The sequence below is a fragment of the Perca flavescens genome, chromosome 8 (genome assembly GCF_004354835.1).
Source record: "Perca flavescens isolate YP-PL-M2 chromosome 8, PFLA_1.0, whole genome shotgun sequence".
NCBI lineage: Eukaryota > Metazoa > Chordata > Actinopteri > Perciformes > Percidae > Perca > Perca flavescens.
The window spans coordinates 38,736,494-38,758,423 of NC_041338.1; the positions used below are offsets into that span (position 1 = coordinate 38,736,494).

At 40.5% G+C, this 21,930-nt stretch overlaps 1 protein-coding gene across 3 annotated transcripts; it reads right to left on the reverse strand.

Moving 5' to 3' along the window:
• Nucleotides 1-27: 27 nt before the first annotated feature.
• LOC114560750 (NLR family CARD domain-containing protein 3) lies at nt 28-18,607 on the reverse strand. 3 transcript variants are annotated; one of them, XM_028586360.1, is made up of 9 exons: nt 18,512-18,607; nt 9,113-9,152; nt 9,000-9,082; nt 8,694-8,810; nt 8,168-8,296; nt 2,879-2,989; nt 2,324-2,402; nt 1,937-2,162; nt 28-1,811 (listed from the first exon to the last, which is right to left on the reverse strand). In XM_028586360.1, the coding sequence occupies exons 2-9, from the start codon at nt 9,125-9,127 to the stop codon at nt 28-30; spliced, it is 2,544 nt and encodes an 847-aa protein (XP_028442161.1). In that variant the 5' UTR covers nt 9,128-9,152; nt 18,512-18,607. The 3 variants fall into 3 exon arrangements, with proteins under 3 accessions (XP_028442161.1, XP_028442159.1, XP_028442160.1); XM_028586358.1 differs by having other exon boundaries at nt 9,000-9,152; XM_028586359.1 differs by lacking the exon at nt 18,512-18,607 and adding an exon at nt 17,719-17,825 and having other exon boundaries at nt 9,000-9,152.
• Nucleotides 18,608-21,930: the final 3,323 nt, after the last annotated feature.

Here is a 21,930-nt window from a genome sequence, read left to right on the forward strand (position 1 = left end):
GAGTATTTAATGATGAATAAATCACACTTACAAAGCTTTGTTGGAGGCTTTGACCACTGGCAGCAGCCTCAGAAGAGCCTCCTCTGAAGCAGAGTATTTCTTCAGGTCAAACACGTCCAGATCTTCTTCTGATGACAGTAAGATGAAGACCAGAGCTGACCAGTCAGCAGGAGACAGTTTATCTGTGGAGAGACGTCCTGAACTCAGGGACCGTTGGATCTGCTCCACTAGAGAACGATCATTCAGTTCATTCAGACAGTGGAACAGATTGATGCTTCTCTCTGCAGACAGAACCTCACTGATCTTCTTCTTGATGTAGTCAACTGTTTCCTGATTGGCCTGTGAGCTACTTCCTGTCTGTGTCAGCAGGCCTCGTAGGAGATTCTGATTGGTCTGCAGTGAAAGACCCAGGAGGAAGCGGAGGAACAAGTCCAGGTGTCCATTTGGACTCTGTAAGGCCTTGTCCACAGCACTCTGGTAGGAGTGTGTCTCTGCAGATTCCTTTGTTGTTTGTTCTCCTGACAGCAGGTTGACTCCAGAGTTGATGAATGTCAGATGGACATGAAGAGCAGCCAGAAACTCCTGAACACTCAAATGGACGAAGCAGAAAACCTTGTCCTGGTACAGTCCTCTCTCCTCTTTAAACATCTGTGTGAACACTCCTGAGTACACTGAGGCGGCTGTGATATCGATGCCACACTCTGTCAGGTCTGATTCATAGAAGATAAGGTTGCCTTTCTGCAGCTGCTCAAACGCCAGTTTTCCCAGGGACTCAATCATCTTCGTGGTGTCTGGACTCCAGTGTGGATCTGTCTCAGCTCCTCCATCATACTTGATGTTCTTCACTTTGGACTGAACCACCAGGAAGTGAATGTACATCTCAGTCAGGGTCTTGGGCAGCTCTCCTCCCTCTCTGGTCTTCAACATGTCCTCCAGAACTGTAGCAGTGATCCAGCAGAAGATTGGGATGTGACACATGATTTGGAGGCTTCGTGATTTCTTGATGTGGGAGATGATTCTGTTGGCCTGCTTCTTATCTCTGAATCTCTTCCTGAAGTACTCCTCCTTCTGTGGGTCAGTGAACCCTCTGACTTCTGTCACCATGTCAACACACTCAGGAGGGATCTGATTGGCTGCTGCAGGTCGTGTGGTTATCCAGAGGCGAGCAGAGGGAAGCAGATTCCCCCTGATGAGGTTTGTCAGCAGCACACCCACTGAGGTGGACTCTGTAACATCAGTCAGGATCTCAGTGTTGAGGAAGTCCAAAGGAAGTCGACACTCATCCAGACCGTCAAAGATGAAGACAACCGGGAACTCTTCAAACCTGCAGATTCCTGCTTCTTTGGTTTCACTAAAGAAGTAATCAACAAGTTCCACCAAGCTGTACTTTCTCTCTTTCAGCACATTCAGCTCTCTGAAGGTGAATGGAAATGTGAACTGGATGTCCTGGTTGGCTTTGTTTTCAGCCCAGTCGAGAGTGAACTTCTGTGTTAAGACTGTTTTCCCGATGCCAGCCACTCCCTTTGTCATCACTGTTCTGATTGGTTCCTCTCTTCCAGGTGGGGTTTTCAAGATGTCTTCTTGTCTGATTGTTGTTTCTGGTCTGTCTGGTTTCCTGGATGCTGTTTCAATCTGTCTGACCTCATGTTCATTATTGACCTCTGCAGTCCCTCCCTTTGTTATGTAGATCTCTGTGAACATCTGATTCAGAAGGGTTGGGTTTCCTGCTTTAGCAATCCCCTCAAACACACACTGGAACTTCTTATTTAGTTTAGATTTGAGTTTACTTTTATGAACTCCAGCAAGACTTCCTGAATAATACAGAAGAAAAAGATCAGTAAGTGATTAATCAAGAAAACAGGAACATATTTCTGTCCATCTCTTAGTAGACATTCCATTTTTTCAGCAAGTTAAATCTTTAGAGAAATCCTCTTACCGCACTGCAGAAAGTCAGCCAGTTCGTCCTGCTTCATTCTCCTCATGAAGTGCAGTGTGATTTTCAGAAATGCCTCTCTGCTGCTCCTCTGCTCTTCATCCTCACCTTCCAACACCTCCTCATCCTCCCTCTGACTTTCTAAGCATTCTGGGTAATCTGGACTCAGAAACTTCTGGATCTTCTTCAGCTCGTTTTTCACAAAAGTGATGATGTCGTCCTCCAGCAGCTGGAACAGAAGATTAGATGAATGACAAATCAAACTGAAATCATGGAAGCAAACATCAAATACTTTGTCGAACAGACTGACAATCCCCTGGTCTGAAAAGTGCAGCATGGAGATGATACAGAACAGAATAGATGTAAATGTAGTTGTTGTACATTACAGACCTTAAATATGGAATCCAGGTGTGTTTCATGCTGCTGTGCAGACTGACCACTGGGAACTGCTGAGCTCTCCTGGTCAAATCTGTGGAGGAATCAGGAAGAATTAGCTCACATTATGTCTGTCCACTCCCGTATAAAACAGCAAATAGAACAGCAACTCATACTCATAACCCTCCAACTGAGGACCCCTGAGTTGGAGTTATCCCTGAAAAACAAGAGGAAGTCACTGACTGCTGTTTGTGATATGCAACAATTAACAAGGCGGCATCAGCAGTGATGTACCAGAATGTTGTGGTTCAGAGAAAAGCTGAGAAAACAAAGATTGTCTGATTCACCAGTCGATCTATGTTCCAACCCTCATCTGTAGTCATAAGCTTTTGGGGAGTGACTAAGAGCAAAAGATCATACATACATGCTGCAATGAGTGTCATCGGACCAAAGTAGGTCCAATAATACTGGAAATAAATAATAAAGAAAATGAACATAGATGTTTAAAAAACATTTCTGGATAACAGTGAAACATGAATCAGTAATGTTATTATGTAATCAGCAGCTTACCTCTTTGAAGCAGAGAGTCGTTGTCCTTTAAAATCAATGAAGTGACCTTTAGACCGGTCACTCTTCATGGACACACAGCTGGGTTCAGGTTCAGCAGAGGCTGGTCTATGACTGAAACACAGAGAGTAAGACCAACAAGTACATATTTTATTATAGTAACCTAAAACAAAGGTAGATATAGGTAGAAAGGTTAGATAACCCTCACCCTAACCCTAGCGCCGCACCGCATATATCTATAATCTATATCTATAACCTATATCTATAATCTATATCTATAACCTAAATCTATAATCTATATCTATAACCTAAATCTATATCTATAATCTATATCTTTATCTATAACCTCCAGTTTAACTGCCACAAGTTGTTCTTCTTGTAATTAAGATCTCATTAAGGAAAAACACGCTGTATTTTGGTATTTTCATTGCATTTTTAATTTATAAAAAGTTAAATAAATAATGAATTTTAATATAAAAATATTAATGATTAATCGATAGTCGATCGTTAATTCTCCCGACGATCGACGAAGAAAATTTAATAGAATGCCCATCCCTAGTAGATATTGGACCAAACCAGGACTAAACACCGGTAGATATTGGACCAACCCAAGGACTAAAACACAGGTAGATATTGGACCAAACCAAGGACTAAAACACAGGTAGATATTGGACCAAACCAGGACTAAACACAGGTAGATATTGGACCAAACCAAGGACTAAACACAGGTAGATATTGGACCAAACCAAGGACTAAACACAGGTAGATATTGGACCAAACCAGGACTAAACACAGGTAGATATTGGACAAAACCAAGGAATAAAACACAGGTAGATATTGGACCAAACCAAGGACTAAAACACAGGTAGATATTGGACCAAACCAGGACTAAACACCGGTAGATATTGGACCAAACCAAGGACTAAACACAGGTAGATATTGGACCAAACCAAGGACTTAAACACAGGTAGATATTGGACCAAACCAGGACTAAACACAGGTAGATATTGGACCAAATCAAGGACTAAACACAGGTAGATATTGGACCAAACCAGGAATAAACACAGGTAGATATTGGACCAAACCAAGGACTAAACACAGGTAGATATTGGACCAAACCAAGGACTAAACACAGGTAGATATTGGACCAAACCAAGGACTTAAACACAGGTAGATATTGGACCAAACCAGGACTAAACACAGGTAGATATTGGACCAAATCAAGAACTAAACCCAGATAGATATTGGACCAAACCAGGAATAAACACAGGTAGATATTGGACCAAACCAAGGACTAAAACACCGGTAGATATTGGACCAAATCAAGGACTAAACACCGGTAGATATTGGACCAAACCAGGACTAAACACAGGTAGATATTGGACCAAACCAGGACTAAACACAGGTAGATATTGGACCAAACCAAGGACTAAACACAGGTAGATATTGGACCAAACCAAGGACTAAAACACAGGTAGATATTGGACCAAACCAGGACTAAACACAGGTAGATATTGGACCAAACCAAGGACTAAAACACCAGTAGATATTGGACCAAATCAAGGACTAAACACCGGTAGATATTGGACCAAACCAGGACTAAACACAGGTAGATATTGGACCAAACCAAGGACTAAACACAGGTAGATATTGGACCAAACCAAGGACTAAAACACCGGTAGATATTGGACCAAACCAGGACTAAACACAGGTAGATATTGGACCAAACCAGGACTAAACACAGGTAGATATTGGACCAAATCAAGGACTAAACACCGGTAGATATTGAACCAAACCAGGACAAAACACAGGTAGATATTGGACCAAACCAAGGACTAAAACACAGGTAGATATTGGACCAAATCAAGGACTAAACACAGGTAGATATTGGACCAAATCAAGGACTAAACACAGGTAGATAGTGGACCAAACAAGGACTAAACACAGGTAGATATTGGACCAAACCAGGACTAAACACAGGTAGATATTGGACCAAACCAAGGACTAAAACACCGATAGATATTGGACCAAATCAAGGACTAAACACAGGTAGATATTGGACCAAATCAAGAACTAAACACAGGTAGATATTGGACCAAACCAGGACTAAACACAGGTAGATATTGGACCAAACCAGGACTAAACACAGGTAGATATTGGATGAAATCAAGGACTAAACACAGGTAGATATTGGACCAAACCAAGGACTAAAACACCGATAGATATTGGACCAAATCAAGGACTAAACACAGGTAGATATTGGACCAAATCAAGAACTAAACACAGGTAGATATTGGACCAAACCAGGACTAAACACAGGTAGATATTGGACCAAACCAGGACTAAACACAGGTAGATATTGGATGAAATCAAGGACTAAACACAGGTAGATATTGGACCAAACCAAGGACTAAACACAGGTAGATATTGGACCAAACCAGGACTAAAGACAGGTAGATATTGGACCAAACCAAGGACTAAACACAGGTAGATATTGGACCAAATCAAGGACTAAACACAGGTAGATATTGGGCCAAACCAGGACTAAACACCGGTAGATATTGGACCAAACCAAGGACTAAACACCGGTAGATATTGGACCAAACCACGACTAAACACAGGTAGATATTGGACCAAACCAGGACTAAACACAGGTAGATATTGGACCAAACCAGGACTAAACACCGGTAGATATTGGACCAAACCAGGACTAAACACAGGTAGATATTGGACCAAATCAAGGACTAAACACAGGTAGATATTGGGCCAAACCAGGACTAAACACAGGTAGATATTGGACCAAACCAAGGACTAAACACAGGTAGATATTGGACCAAATCAAGGACTAAACACAGGTAGATATTGGACGAAATCAAGGACTAAACACAGGTAGATATTGGACCAAATCAAGGACTAAACACAGGTAGATATTGGGCCAAACCAGGACTAAACACAGGTAGATATTGGACCAAACCAAGGACTAAACACAGGTAGATATTGGACCAAACCAGGACTAAACACAGGTAGATATTGGACCAAACCAAGGACTAAACACAGGTAGATATTGGACCAAATCAAGGACTAAACACAGGTAGATATTGGACCAAACCAAGGACTAAACACAGGTAGATATTGGACCAAATCAAGGACTAAACACAGGTAGATATTGGACCAAATCAAGGACTAAACACAGGTAGATATTGGGCCAAACCAGGACTAAACACAGGTAGATATTGGACCAAACCAAGGACTAAACACAGGTAGATATTGGACCAAACCAGGACTAAACACAGGTAGATATTGGACCAAACCAAGGACTAAACACAGGTAGGTATTGGACCAAATCAAGGACTAAACACAGGTAGATATTGGACCAAACCAAGGACTAAACACAGGTAGGTATTGGACCAAACCAAGGACTAAAACACCGGTAGATATTGGACCAAATCAAGGACTAAACACAGGTAGATATAGGGCTGGGTACCGAAAGTCGCTACTTTTATGGTATCGAAAAAAATACTGCAATCCTGTGAGTATCGAAAAATTCTTTATCTTTCGGTGCCAAATGTATCTGTCCTCTCTGCATGTTGACACAGAGCGGAGCTCCGACCGACACACACACACACACACACACACACACACACACACACACACACACACACACACACACACACACACACACACACGGAGAGGTTCGGACGGAGTAAACTGTCTGCAGTTTTGTTGAATTCACAGAGAGTCACGGTTGGTTTCAAATGTGGTTACAGTTTTTTAAAACTTCACGCAGACAGCGTTTGCTACGATATGATATTAATGGCGAGCCGAAAGCGGTCACGGTGCTGTTGACATTACACTTCCTGTTACAGTGGTGGTTTCTCTGCCAGTGAGCAGTTTTACCAGATTTTTTTAATTTTGATAACTGTTTTGATTCACAATTAAGGTGGAAAATAAAAGCTTTGTGTTTAATGTAGTTTTGTTGATGTTGAAATGGATTTTAAAACATATGGTATTGAAAAAAGTATCGTTAGGAATCTGTATCGAAACTAAGGTATCAAAATTGGCACCGGATCGAAAGATTCTGAACGATACCCAGCCCTAGGTAGAAATTGGACCAAACCAAGAACTAAAACCCAGGTGGATATTGGCCATTAACACCAGTATATAAACTGCATTGCAGCCAGTGAATGTATTGTTGATACATTTGACAAAACTATTTTGTTTTCTTACTCCCGTATAAAATACTGTTGAAAAACAAACTCCATTTTGGAGATGATTCGATGTTGAAAATTCTTCTTCAATCAAGTTCTCTTACATTTACAAAGTAAATTAAATGGCTTCTGTTTCATAGTACTGTGCAGGGTCCGAAATTAACACTCGCCTGTCGCCAAATGTGGTGGCAAGCCGACTCACAAATACAAAAACGCTGGCGCACACACCAGCCACCAGTCACTACCTTCTGTTTACGGATAGCTAATGTTTAACTCAGGCTAGTTAATTAGCTAGTAAGGGGTGATTTTTGGCAGCCAGCCTTCCAAAAGAAACCCCATGAAACAGAGTCTCAGTTGCCCTGTCCGGGAGGCTCTGACACACTTTCCACACTTCATGTCTGTGGACAGCTGTCGGCTTGTACTGGTGATGATGTTTTTGTGCATTGTCGGACACACGCAGCCACTTTCCTGAAACCGTTTGCGGGACTTACACAAGTCCACAGCAGCCCGCGGCGCGTATGTCCGAGCCTGTCTCCAGCGCCTCCACCTGCAGGTTGTCTGCTGTGTGTCTGCCTGGTCTCGGATGGCCGATTCAACTCGATTTGTGAGGACTATGGTTAACTGCTCCTGAGATCTCTGCAGGGTAAATCCAGACAGCTAGCTAGACTGTCTGGCCAATCTGAGTTTTCTGTTGCACGACTATTTAGCAGAGGAACCGTTGCTCCGTCCGGAGCTTAGCTCCGCCCAAGACGATTGTGATTGGTTTAAAGAAATGCCAATAAACCAGAGCACATTTTTCTCCCATCCAGGAATGCTGTGTGGACTAGCCAGACCCTCATCCACAGTCCTGTGGAGGAAGGTCTGGCAAAGCAAGAGACTAAAACATAGATAGATATTGGACCAAAGAGATCTATACTTGAAGACTGGTTTTACTGGACAGCTTTCAGATAGGAGAATATGAATGTATGTGAAAAAGAACGATGCTGAAAATAAACATACAGGTTTATTAAAATGTATCTGGATAACTAAGAGAGAAACAGTCATGAATCAGTAATGTTACAGTGTTATTACTGTAACAGCTTACCTCTTTGCAGCAGAGGGATGTTGTTCTTTAAAATCAATGAAGTGACCAATAGACCGGTCACTCTTCATGGACACACAGCTGGGTTCAGGTTCAGGTTCAGATTCATCAGAGTCCAGTCTCAGAATGGTCCTGTTAGACAGGAAGACCATCAGAGAGGGACATTAACTTTTTAATCTTCAAAAACAGAAGCTGGTGGAGAAACTAGAAGCTATTAACCAGAATAAAAAATCTGAAGCTCTTCACTGAAGGATTTCTGCTCTCTGCTCATCCTGCTCTCTCATTGGTTGTATTTCTGGGAGAACAGGAACACTGTAAAGACTTCAGGACTAATGTCATCTTTCTGTCCTTTAAAAAGGAGCCAAGACTTCATTATGAGATTTAATCTCACCTTTCTGTCCTGTTACATGTTGAACAAGTATTAATAAAGTTTTAGTGTGCAATAACATGTGCTGCTCTTTTAGGAAGAGTGTTCTTTTAAAGGTTTTGTAACACAGCTGATGTTATAAAGTAACTGATGCTGACTTACTCTGCTGTTGATGAAGCTTTAAAACGCAGCGGTGGCTTCGTGGACCGGTCCCTCTTAATGGACACACAGCTGGGTTCAGCTTCAGACTCAGGTCCATGTCTGTGCTGCTGCTCTCGGCTTCAAGACAGACAGACAGACAGACAGACAGACAGACAGACAGACAGACAGACAGAGGTTTGAGTGTGAATAATGCTGGTGGAGTGATCTGAGTGCTGGACAGTTAGAGATGGTCCTCTCACTTCTCAGCTTTGGGTTACATTTGGGTTACAAACTGTAAAACATTGTGGTTAGGGGTTGTCGTCTTACCTCTGAGCTTTGGTCTGTCTGTCCTGTTCTCCACTCAGAGTGGTTCCTCTGTCCTGTTCTCCACTCAGAGTGGTTCCTCTGTCCTGTTCTCCACTCAGAGTGGTTCCTCTGTCCTCACACTGATCCATGCTGCTGAACTCATAAGCTCATCATCTGGAGAGGAAACACATCATTTCTCAGTAGTTCTTCTGTAGTTCTACTATGAGTCCGCTAGATGGAGCCAGGAGGCTGCAGACCAGCTCACACTAACACCCTTCCCCACCACTAAACTATATTTCAGTTACATGGCAGCTTTTATTTGATCTGAAATAGGGCTAAAAAATGTGATACAGATGCCAAAAACCAAATTCACAGAACACAGTCAGACCTGTGCCATTATTTGATACACAGTCCACAGACAAAAAACAAAAACAAGCACGAAAAAACACAATCAAAACACCATTGGCCACACTGCAGCCAGGTAACCCCCAGCCCAAAAGAAGGGCATGTGAAAAGACTGTGTTGTGGTGCTTTTGCAGACGGCCTGAAGAGCTTGATGACATGGTTGCTTGCGATAATCACAACTGTCCTATTGTCCTGTGACTTATCACCCCACAACCTGCCTCATACATTTAGTTATCTTATCTTTATCTAAATGTATTTACATTTTAAATATGTAAAGAAACTGAAATTAAGTTGGTTGTTACTACTATTTAAGTTATGTAATTGTGTTTGCAACCAAAGAACACTGATTTTGCACAATTCTTCCTTAATACAGATAAAGGAGGCAGAATTTCATTCAGTCTTTGTGTATTTTATTTACAGAGATGGATAAAAATCATTACATGTGAGAAGTGACATTACAAAATCTTTTGGAAAACAAAAAAAAACATTTACAAAAAGACATTTACATATTAGATGTGAGCTTGGTGTATAATTCTAACACGATGGCTTCACAACAATACTTGTACACATATTGGTCAAAGCACAGCACACAACCACAATCTTATCCAGCAAAGTCTTATCCTCCCCCTCACTTCAACTTAGAGCGCCTACACCCTATCACTCGCTCTACGTGGACCCTCACATCAGCTAACTTCCTGATCTCTTCCACATCTTTTGCATTAAGTTGGCTGTGGCCCCTGGTGGAGCACTCACAAGGGCAACACTTTCTTTAATATCAAATCCACGGTCAGCTACCACTAGGTCTCCAGGCGAGAGCTTCTGAAGAAAGCCACAGTTCTCTGTGATCTGCTTATTGCTGGCACGCCCCCCCCACCCTTTGGAAATGAAAGAGATAGTACCTTGTGGTGTTATATATGAGATATTTCATTGTGTGCCTGCTTTTGCACCATCATCCCCTGATGTTTCGGTTTCCATAGCTTCCTCTCTCCCTGCATTGTCTGGGGCTGGTGGGAGGGGCCGAGTCTCTCCTTCCATCTCAGCCAGAGGTGCAGAGTAGTCGGACTGAAATAACAATAAGAAGAAGAAACTGTAAATCTCTGTACTTGCCTTGATCTGGATAAAAATGATCCCGACTTGAAATTTCCATGTTTTTGTATCTGTGATCAGGGACCAGTTCAAAAGTAATTCTTGATTCCACACATGAAGACACGAGATTTATCCATCTGGATCACTTTGATCCAAATGACTGAGCCCAGGGATGGGACTTTCACACCATACTTTTGTTACTGATAGCTGCTCCAAGTATTTCAAGACTAGTATTTCCTAGAATGTGTCTGTGTGAAAGGTACTTACACTTACACTACCGTTCAAAAGTTTGGGGTCGGTACGATTTTAAATGCTTTTAAAAGAAGTCTCTTCTGCTAAACATGGCTGCGCATATTTGATTAAAAATACAACAAAAATCAGTTATAGTATTAAATATTATTCCAGTGTAAATCATCTGTTTTCTATGTGAATATATAGTAATTTATTCCTGTGATCAAAGCTGAATTTTCAGCATCATTCTTCAGTGTCACATGATCCTTCACAAATCAGTATGATATGAGGATTTGATGCTCAAGAAACATTTATTATTATTATCAATGTTGAAAACAGTTGTCAGTCTGTCAGTTGTACAGTTTTGTTTTCAGGATTCTTTGATGAATAGGAAGTTCAAAAGAACAGCATTTGTTTGAAATATAATCTTTTGTAACATTATAAATGTCTTTACTGTCACTTTAGATCAATTTAATTATTCCTTGATAAATGAAAGTATTGATTTCTTCCCTCCAAAAAATAAAAATAAAATTCTCACTGACCCCAAACGTTTGAACGGCAGTGTAGGTTCAATCCTTTGTCTAGATAAAGAAACACCATTGGACATAAAACATATTGTGTCTACTTGCGTCTGTTACTAATATTTACCCGGAAACAAATGTGCTTCTTCATTCAACTCCGTCTCATGACCCGGCGATGGGGGTGGATTCACGGGACCTCCCATCTCAGTTGCAGGTGTAGTGTTGTCTGACAGTAACAATAAAAATAAATGTTGTGTCATATCACAACCTCTATTCCTAAGGAATCCAGATTAGCTATCAGGGGGCAACATATATTGTATTCTTTTACTATTTACCTGGGTATAAAGGTGCTGCATTATCCAACTCAGCCTCAGGACCAGTGTGGTCAGTGCCAAGCGACGGGGGTTGCCGTTGTTAAACCACTTGAACCGGTCTGTGTTCGTAGCTTTGACCTCAGTATGGCCGAGGTACAGAGAGGGGTCCCAGTCAGGATCACACTCCAACATTTCATAGGCAGGTTAGCCTGCAAACACAGTCACCAAATAAACTGCTATGTAGCCTGGATGTTCAACATTTAAAACTACGCTTTAGTACATTGGTAACTTAAGCTCATTTTCTAGCCATGTCATGCTAGTTAACAGTTAACATTGGCCTAACGTTAAATGGTCTGGTTAAGTCAAACAAAACACGCTGGTTATTTGCCCACAACATAACATTTACGGAGAGTAATTGTAACTTACCTTTGTGAAAATGCTTTGAACACACCATCATGTGTGGTGGAGTGTTATCGAAGGTAATCTTGGGCCTCCTTACTGCTGCTATCCATGCCATTCGTCACCTTTTTGTCACCTCTGAAACATGGCTTGTACTATTATTATATATAAGGATATTCCCTTCTTAAGCTTTATGCCACTTCTATCGTGAGAACGACTATTGCAGTTTATAACACAGCAGGTAGACGGCATCTTGAACGCTGCGTTTTTCCCTCCATGCAAACAAGTCTGGTGCCTTATGTTTGTGCCGCGGATTCCCAAAATGCTTTGCGTTCACCACGGGAATACGTCATGATGACGACACATTAGCAAACTCTATAGGGAAGCTATCTGCTCTATCAAATGAGATTACATTTGTGTGTGTGTGTGTGTGTGTGTGTGTGTGTTTTTGTTGGTTAGAATAACGCTGGTAACACTTTATGGTAAGGGTACATGAATTATCATGAATTAATTAATTGGTGTAGGCCTATGTATTATTATGCATTATGTAATCAATGATTCATGTGTTATTGCATTCATTAGTATCCCATGATTCATCAGGAATTGACATGTTCATAGTCATTTGTGACCTCATACATGGACAACACAACTAAAGCATTAGGTATGTGGGCACATCATTATGAATTATGATTTATTAAGCATGATCGTGATTTTTTATTTTTCTGCAAAAAAATGTGGTCATCACTGTGAAAATTCTGATTTGAACACGACTTGTGCATAATGATGTAGTCACCTTACCTAATGCTGTAGTTAATGTGTTGTTCATGCATGAGGCCATGAATGAGAGGCTATGAGCTCATGTCTATTCCTGATAATTCATAAGATATAAAGAAATGAAGTAATGCACAAATTATGAATTAATTCATGCATGAATTCATAATTCATGTACCCTTACTGTAAAGTGTTACCATAACTTTAGTTCAAGCCTGTGGCAGCAGTTCCAAATAATTTGTTCAGTGCCATGCAATGAAAAATACCTTTTCACAAGTTCATTGGGTGCATTTTCCAAAAGAATGCTTTAATTCTGAAAAATAAAGTTGGTCCCCCACGAAACTCACTCCAAGTCTTTTAATAGCCTAGTATTTCTTAGACATGTAGGCTACATACCAAGAACAATGATGAATATTAACTGAGCTACCCCATCATGTTGGGAGCAGTAGACCTACTTGTGCTGTGTGTCTAATCTGACCTGGGCTGGTACATGGTCACACTCAGTGTCCCGGCTCTAGTCTGGTCACCTTACAGTAAATGTATGTTTTGTATTAATTATCTAAAACTGAAAATGTAACTAGCAACTAAAGCGATGCATGGGGACTGGGGAGGGTGGGGAGTGGTAGAAGACGTTTGTGTAGGTAATGTATACTGTGCTTTATATTTGTGTATTTATGTACATGGCAGCACTGTTGTGCTATGTACAATTATATAGAAAAAGTGAAAATAAAATTTACCAAAAAAAACCTGATGACCTCATGTTTCAAGTCAGTGTTAACTTGTTCAATAGACCAAGGTGTTCCCCCTAACCCCAACTAGCTTTGAGTTTCCTAAACACAACCTTAAAAACCTTAATCATGCATGACAAAAAAAAAAAAAAAAAAAAACTTAAGCTCTCTAATAATTGTAGTTTAGTTTAGTTTATTTAACAGGACAATGTGCAGTTACATTAAAAAGATGGCTGCACCAGATTTAGCATTATGCTACTTTCCATCTGTAGTCCTCCACAATTATAATGACATGACAGAGTTGAGTTCATGACAAAAACAATAAACATAACATGTTTATACAACAAGACAGGTAAGACAATATAAATAGACTATTTACACCAAAGGTGCAATACACAAATATACACAACAATGGAATAAAAAGCGTTAGTGAGAGCAGGTCTGATGTTCTAAAAGGAAGTATTTAACTCCACGCGAGAAGCTTTTAAAATTTGAGATATTCTTTAAATTATTAGGAAGCCCATTCCATTCTTTGACTGCTTTATAGGAAAAGGCTGATTGAGAAAAAACAGATTTTCTTTTGGGAACATTGCAATCACCCCTGGATACAGACTCAAGGCTCTGTTTGTCAGTTTAGAGCGTAGCTGTACATATGTTTTTAAAGGGGGTGGAGCGGCATCATTAAGAATTTTGTGAACCAAACGAATAAAATACTGTACTTCTCCAGTATACTACAGTGGTGGTACCGTCTAGGTTTTTTGTCTAGGATTTTCAAAGCTTGATTATGTAAAGATCTAAGAGGATAAAAAAACAAAACAGTTTGTTTGGCTTGAGACCATGATGACATACAATACAATATATGCGATAAAATCATTGCATAGAAATAAGATTTTGCTGCTTCCAGTGACAAAGAGCTTCTAATGTGCCTGAAGTTAGCAATATTAAATTTCAAAACACGACAAATCCTTTTAACATGTTTTTTAAAATCTAGTACAGGATCCAAGATCACTCCCAGGTATTTAACTTCTTCCACATTTTGGATCATATAACTATCCACATAAATATGTGGGAGTGGACTTTGAATTTTTTTATTTGAGAAATACATTGTTACCGTCTTCTCCGTATTCAACGTACGACTTGTTCATCCATTCTGTCGCTTTACTCATTGCCTCAGTGGCCTAGTGGTGTACAAGTAGGCTATAATATTTGCCTTTTGAAATGTAGTGGAGTAGAATATAGTATATATATATATATATATACAGTGTTGGGAAGGATACTTTCAAAAAGTATTTCGTTACAGAATACAGAATACATGCCCACAAATGTAATTTGTAATGTATTCCGTTACGTTACTCAATCTGAGTAATGTATTCTGAATACAAAAAGAACGACGACTCCCGACATATACTTAGACTGCTTTTATCCTATAGACCTTCAACAATTAATGTTAAAGATATCCTCAGCTAAGCCGTCTACCTGTCTCTTAGACCCCATCCCAACGAGGCTACTCAAAGAAGCGTTACCCGTGGTAAACACTTCATTATTAGATATGATCAACATGTCCTTACTAACAGGTTATGTACCGCAGTCATTTAAAGTAGCTGTGATAAAACCTCTTCTGAAAAAACCCACCCTAGATCCTGAGGTCTTAGCAAACTATAGACCTATATCTAACCTTCCTTTCTATCCAAGATCCTTGAGAAGGTGGTTGCTAATCAGTTATGTGATTTTCTACATAGCAACAGTCTATTTGATGATTTTCAATCAGGATTTAGAAAGCATCATAGCACAGAGACGGCACTGGTGAAAATTACTAACGACCTTCTAACTGCTGCAGACAAAGGACTTGTCTCCATTCTTGTTCTACTAGATCTTAGTGCTGCATTTGACACTATTGACCATACTATCCTGTTACAGAGACTGGAACACTTAGTTGGCATTAAAGGAATCGCACTAAGCTGGTTTAAGTCCTATTTCTCTGAACGATCCCAGTTTGTTAATGTTAATGATAAACCCTCCAAGCACGCTAAAGTTAGCCATGGCGTTCCTCAAGGCTCAGTGCTTGGACCAATTCTATTTTCCTTATATATGCTTCCTCTAGGTAATATTATTAGGAAACACTCGATTAACTATCACTGTTACGCAGAGACGATACCCAATTATATCTGTCAATTAAGCCAGATGAAAGTGGTCAGTTAGCAAGACTTCAAACGTGTATTGAGGATATAAAATCCTGGATGACCCACAATTTCCTGATGTTAAACTCAGACAAAACTGAAGTTATTGTGATAGGACCAACGCACCGCCGAACTTCGTTTTCGAAAGATATAGTTACTCTGGATGGTATTACCCTGGCCTCCAGCACTGCTGTCAGAAATCTAGGAGTTATTTTTGATCAGGATATATCCTTCAACGCCCACTTAAAACAAACCTCAAGAATAGCCTTTTTCCATCTTCGTAACATTGCCAAAATTAGGAATATCCTGTCTCAAAACGATGCTGAAAAACTAGTCCATGCATTCGTTACTTCTAGACTAGATTACTGCAATTCCTTATTATCAGGTTGCCCAAATAAGTCCATTAAGACTCTCCAACTGATCCAGAATGCTGCAGCACGTGTTCTGACGAGAACTAAGAGAAGAGATCATATTTCTCCTGTATTAGCTTCTCTGCATTGGCTTCCAGTGAAATATAGGATTGAATTTAAAATCCTCCTCCTGACTTACAAAGCTCTAAATGGTCAAGCACCATCATACTTAGAAGAGCTCATAGTACCTTATTGTCCCACTAGAGCACTGCGCTCCCAGAATGCGGGGCTACTTATGGTTCCTAGAGTCTCTGGAAGTAGACTGGGGGCCAGGGCCTTCAGCTATCAGGCTCCAGTATTATGGAACCAGCTCCCAGTCGGGGTTCGAGAGGCAGACACCGTTACCACATTTAGGAGTAAACTGAAAACCCTCCTCTTTGATAAAGCTTATAGTTAGGGACGAGGAGTTGAAGCGTCCACCTAACCCGGCCCACTGCTTCTCCTCGTAGTCATCAGTTTTTTTTTTTTTTTTTTTTTTTTTCTATACTGTATAATTAATAATCTAGCGAGAGTAGAGGGAGGCGGTCCAGTACAGCCCGACCCGGTTGGGGGGAGTTCTAGCCCGACCAGGCACCTCTCTTTAACCTGCCTCTCTTAAGTTATGCTATTACAACTCTAGACTGCCGGGGAGGCTGTTCCTCCCTAAGACACACTGAGCTGCTCTCTCATCTCTACTTGTTACTTTTGTATGCATCCTGTCCCAGAAATGCTTGTTACTAATCTAGCTCTGGGGAGTTTACTCCCCGGAGTCCTTATGTTTCTTCTTCGCAGAGCTATGCTCTGCGATTCTCTGCATTTCCCGGCTGCATCCTGCTGCGTCCTGCTGCATCCTGCCTCCACCCGTGCTCTGCAGCGCCACGTTACATCCCGCTACGCCCTGCTGTGATGTTCATACGCACAGAGTAGTCAGGATCCGGTATAGGAGACTGCACTACTCAGTATGACACGATGTGCCCTGCTATGACATGAACTTCCACGATAACCTTCAAAGTCACTGTGACTTCTAATGTGACTGTTATCACCACTGTTCATCACGCCCCCAACCGGCCCGTCAGACACCGCCTACCAAGAGTCTGGGTCTGCCGAGGTTTCTTCCTAAAAGGGAGTTTTTTCTTGCCACTGTCGCAATAGCCACTGCTAATGCTTGCTCTTGAGGGAATTACTGTAATTGTTGGGCTTTTGGAATTTATAGAGTGTGGTCTAGACCTACTCTATCTGTAAAGTGTCTCGAGATAACTTTTGTTATGATTTGATACTATAATTAAAATTGAATTGAATTGAATTGAATTGAATTGAATACTTGGATTACTTCAGGATTACTTCCACATTGAATTGCGTTTTATGAGTGTAGGAATGTGACCATCCCATCCAGCTTACTAAACAGGCCTATAATGGTGTGTTCTTTTTATTCCAACTGGCTCAATGTGTACCTGAACAAGCAGATAGATTATTGTATTGCTAGTCCCGAACTGCATACTACAAAAATCTAACCGCGGTCTAAGCTACCACGAGCTAATTTGAGCTAACGTTAGTTAGCATGTCAAACGGTGCTGTCAGTCTTTAAACGGCTCTGGAGCTAGTACATCAGCACGTATACGTATAGGAGAATGGAAAGTCCCACGTCAATGTTAAAATAGCAAGGTGAGCAGTAAAACTACAGCAGACGACTACCCTTGGCTAATTAAAGAAAGAACTTACTTTAAGATGCTCCTTCAGGTCGGAGGTGGAGTAATGTGGAGCTGAAAGGAGGCTGGTTGCTGGCAAGCAGAGGCTGCACGGCCCAGTTAGCTGTATTTCATTCTCCCTCTTCCTTCTTTCATGTGAAATGCTGTTTGAATTTCCAAGATAGAAACGTATTGCTGCCCTGGCTCTGTCGTGCCGGTTCCGACTCCATTGTGACTGATCACGCAAATAGCTATTTTTTTCTATTTCATATCGGGGCTTCTGGAAAATGCATTAAGTTGCCTTAATTTATTCAGAGTGAATAAACTCGTGATGTAACTGTATTCTAAATACCAACTATTTAAATTGTAACTGTAACGGAATACAGTTACTCATAATTTGTATTCTGAATACATAACGCCGTTACATGTATTCCGTTACTCCCCAACACGGTATACTGTATATATACATATATATATATATATATATATACACGTATACATATATATATATACACATATATATATATATATATATATATATATATATATATATATATATATATATCATCAGCATGTAGGCCTACAGTATGACGTACTTAAGCAGAACCCTAACGTCTGTGACGTTTTCTTTTAAAATGACGTTTATCTGAAAAGGTTTTCAGCCGTCCCGGAACTCCCATATCACCAAATGGAAATACTAGTAACGTTAAATTAAACGTTACGTCATTTCTGTTTCCAGCCCAACGTTATAATATAACCAGTATTTATATCCATCTTGCTGCATAAAACATGCAATAGCCTAACTGGAACATTACAGTTGAACTTACGAGGTCTGCCTTCCACGTCTTCACTGCTGCTGATAGCTGTTTTCGACGCAGCACGCACCCCTTGCTCCTTACCCCCAATTTCCACCGACGCCAGAGAGCTCCGCAGCAACTCAGCACACGGCAGATAGTGCGGGACAGGAAGTCGAGCACAGAAGCAAAATAAAACATCCGGTTAATTTTCAAAATAATATCCAGCGTGCTCACTGCGGATCATATTTCCCTGCACTCCACCTTGAACACACGGCCCAGAGCTGTCCCCCTCTACTCCTCTGGATGGAAACTAACGGGGGTGGTTTGTGGTTCTATTCTACGTGAACTCGCGAGATCTCGTTGGTCCTCGTGACTTCAGCTGTCAGTCACGGCTGCAGCTGTGCCGCAACAAATCCTTGATCTACCTCCTGCCAGCTCATATTCAGTTACATATGAAGTCATTATGAAATAAAAGAAACACGTTGAAACATGTTAGTGTAAGATCTCCAGAGAGAGAAATGAAGCGCTCCTCTCTTCAAGTGTTTTTAACTGATAAACGAGGACTGAGGCGTAGTACACAGGCGCACGCTCTCCCATTAATAATATATTGTCAGTTTAGAGACACTCTCTGCTGATTGGGTATCACCTGTGACACTAACCCAGGGACACGCCCACTCATATGGACGTTTTGTGGCGAACGGAAATGTGTTGTGTGATCGTTAAATAGATTTGCCGTTACGTTATGATTTCTTCTTGAATAATCTCCAGAGTAACAAACTTTTATCAAAGGAAAGGAAAGTTAAATCTCAACTTACATTTCTTATCTTGATATGTATGTATTATATATTAGCTCTGTTATAAAGATAAAAGGTCATTGTGTTTTCTACTTGTATCTTTTCTCTCCCTGTGTGTGTCACGAAATGTTTTAATATTGTTTGACTTCATGTTGTTTTGGAGCCAGCTAGACTACAAAATAACTTAAATATGCATTTTACAAATGAGATAATATGTTAAACTACCAGTTAAGTAAAAATGATGTTGAGTGAATATTTGAATGAAAGCATCTCATGTTGTCGTGGAGTTTTAATATTTTTATCTGAATGGAACTGAAGATGTAGAATGTTTTCATTCAAAATAAAATCTGTTAAAAGTCAAAAAGCAGCAGCTGTATTTCCTCTGAGAAGCCTCTACACCATGGAGAAGGTAAGAAACATATTACTATATATTATAACATCATGTAACATATATCATATATCATATAACATATCATGTAACATATAACATATATTATATATCATATAATACCCTTGCGTTGTCCTCCCGGGTCAATTCAATTTAATTTCAATTCAATTTTATTTATAGTATCAAATCATAACTAGAGTTATCTCGAGACACTTTACAGATAGAGTAGGTCTAGACCACACTCTATCATTTACAAAGCCCCAACACACACACCCCCAAACACCTTTTTGACACTTTGACATTTAGGCTGCGTTCAGACCAATGGGGGGGTCAAGGGACCAGGTCAGACTCTAGCCCAGATCTGATTCCATATCATATGACTTCCATATGTGGTCCTGACTCAGACCACCAAACACCAAGTTATTACCACGAGGTTTACACTTATTTTTGGAATTCATGGACAATAATCCTCATTTGTAGGAAATTATACCACATTTTTTAGTTAAAAAAGCAGAAATTATTAAATAAGCTAACTGCCTGCTGTTGGTAGCTTCTTATTTACCATACAACAACATGAGGGTGGTATTGATCAATATTTAGACTAATATCAGAGGAATGTGTGCTGGTGGATAATCAGAGAGTCAGAGTTTAGTCAGAATACAGTTTTGAAATGCTAAAACTTGAATAAAACATGATCATGAATTGTACGTACAAAGAGCATTGTGTGGAATCCATATGGGTCATTTTTATTTAAAAAAGAAAAAAAACATATTTTTCAACACGGTAACCATAGCAACACAGTGAGACTGAACGTTCCCCTGGTTACGTGTTGTTGTTGGTGGTGTTTCCCTCTGAACAGGAAGTGATGTCAGGATGTGAGCAGCAGCAGCAGCAGGACCAGGAGGACCAGCCGGTTCTGATCCACGGTCTGAGCGTGGAGCGCTACAGAGAGATCTACCACTCGGTGCTGACGCCATCGGCCCTCGCCACGCTCGCCACCGCACAGCAGGCAGTAAGACCTGAGTACACCGTAGACCTGGGCTCTGAACTAAAGCTCTCGCTCAAAGTTATAAAGGTCCCATGACATGGTGCTTTATGGATGCTTTTATATAGACCTTAGTGGTCCCCTAATACTGTATCTGAAGTCTCTTTTATATAGACCTTAGTGGTCCCCTAATACTGTATCTGAAGTCTCTTTATATAGACCTTAGTGGTCCCCTAATACTGTATCTGAAGTCTCTTTTATATAGACCTTAGTGGTCCCCTAATACTGTATCTGAAGTCTCTTTTATATAGACCTTAGTGGTCCCCTAATACTGTATCTGAAGTCTCTTTTATATAGGCCTTAGTGGTCCCCTAATACTGTATCTGAAGTCTCTTTTATATAGACCTTAGTGGTCCCTAATACTGTATCTGAAGTCTCTTTTATATAGACCTTAGTGGTCCCCTAATACTGTATCTGAAGTCTCTTTTATATAGACCTTAGTGGTCCCCTAATACTGTATCTGAAGTCTCTTTATATAGACCTTAGTGGTCCCCTAATACTGTATCTGAAGTCTCTTTTATATAGACCTTAGTGGTCCCCTAATACTGTATCTGAAGTCTCTTTTATATAGACCTTAGTGGTCCCCTAATACTGTATCTGAAGTCTCTTTATATAGACCTTAGTGGTCCCCTAATACTGTATCTGAAGTCTCTTTTATATAGGCCTTAGTGGTCCCCTAATACTGTATCTGAAGTCTCTTTTATATAGACCTTAGTGGTCCCCTAATACTGTATCTGAAGTCTCTTTTATATAGACCTTAGTGGTCCCCTAATACTGTATCTGAAGTCTCTTTTATATAGACCTTAGTGGTCCCCTAATACTGTATCTGAAGTCTCTTTTATATAGACCTTAGTGGTCCCCTAATACTGTATCTGAAGTCTCTTTTATATAGACCTTAGTGGTCCCCTAATACTGTATCTGAAGTCTCTTTTATATAGACCTTATCTATGAGTAGACCTGATACTCTCATAAGACTATGAGGCCCAGTTTAAATACATAATATATGATATAATGTTGTGTTTAAGGACTACGTGTGTTGTGTTTAAGGACTGTGTTGTGTTTAAGGACTACGTGTGTTGTGTTTAAGGACTACGTGTTGTGTTTAAGGACTGTGTGTTGTGTTTAAGGACTACGTGGCCCAGGTCCAGGACCTGAAGCAGCGTCTGTGGATGAAGCTGAGTCGTCCTCGGCTGCAGGAGACTGTCGGAGACGACGGACGCGT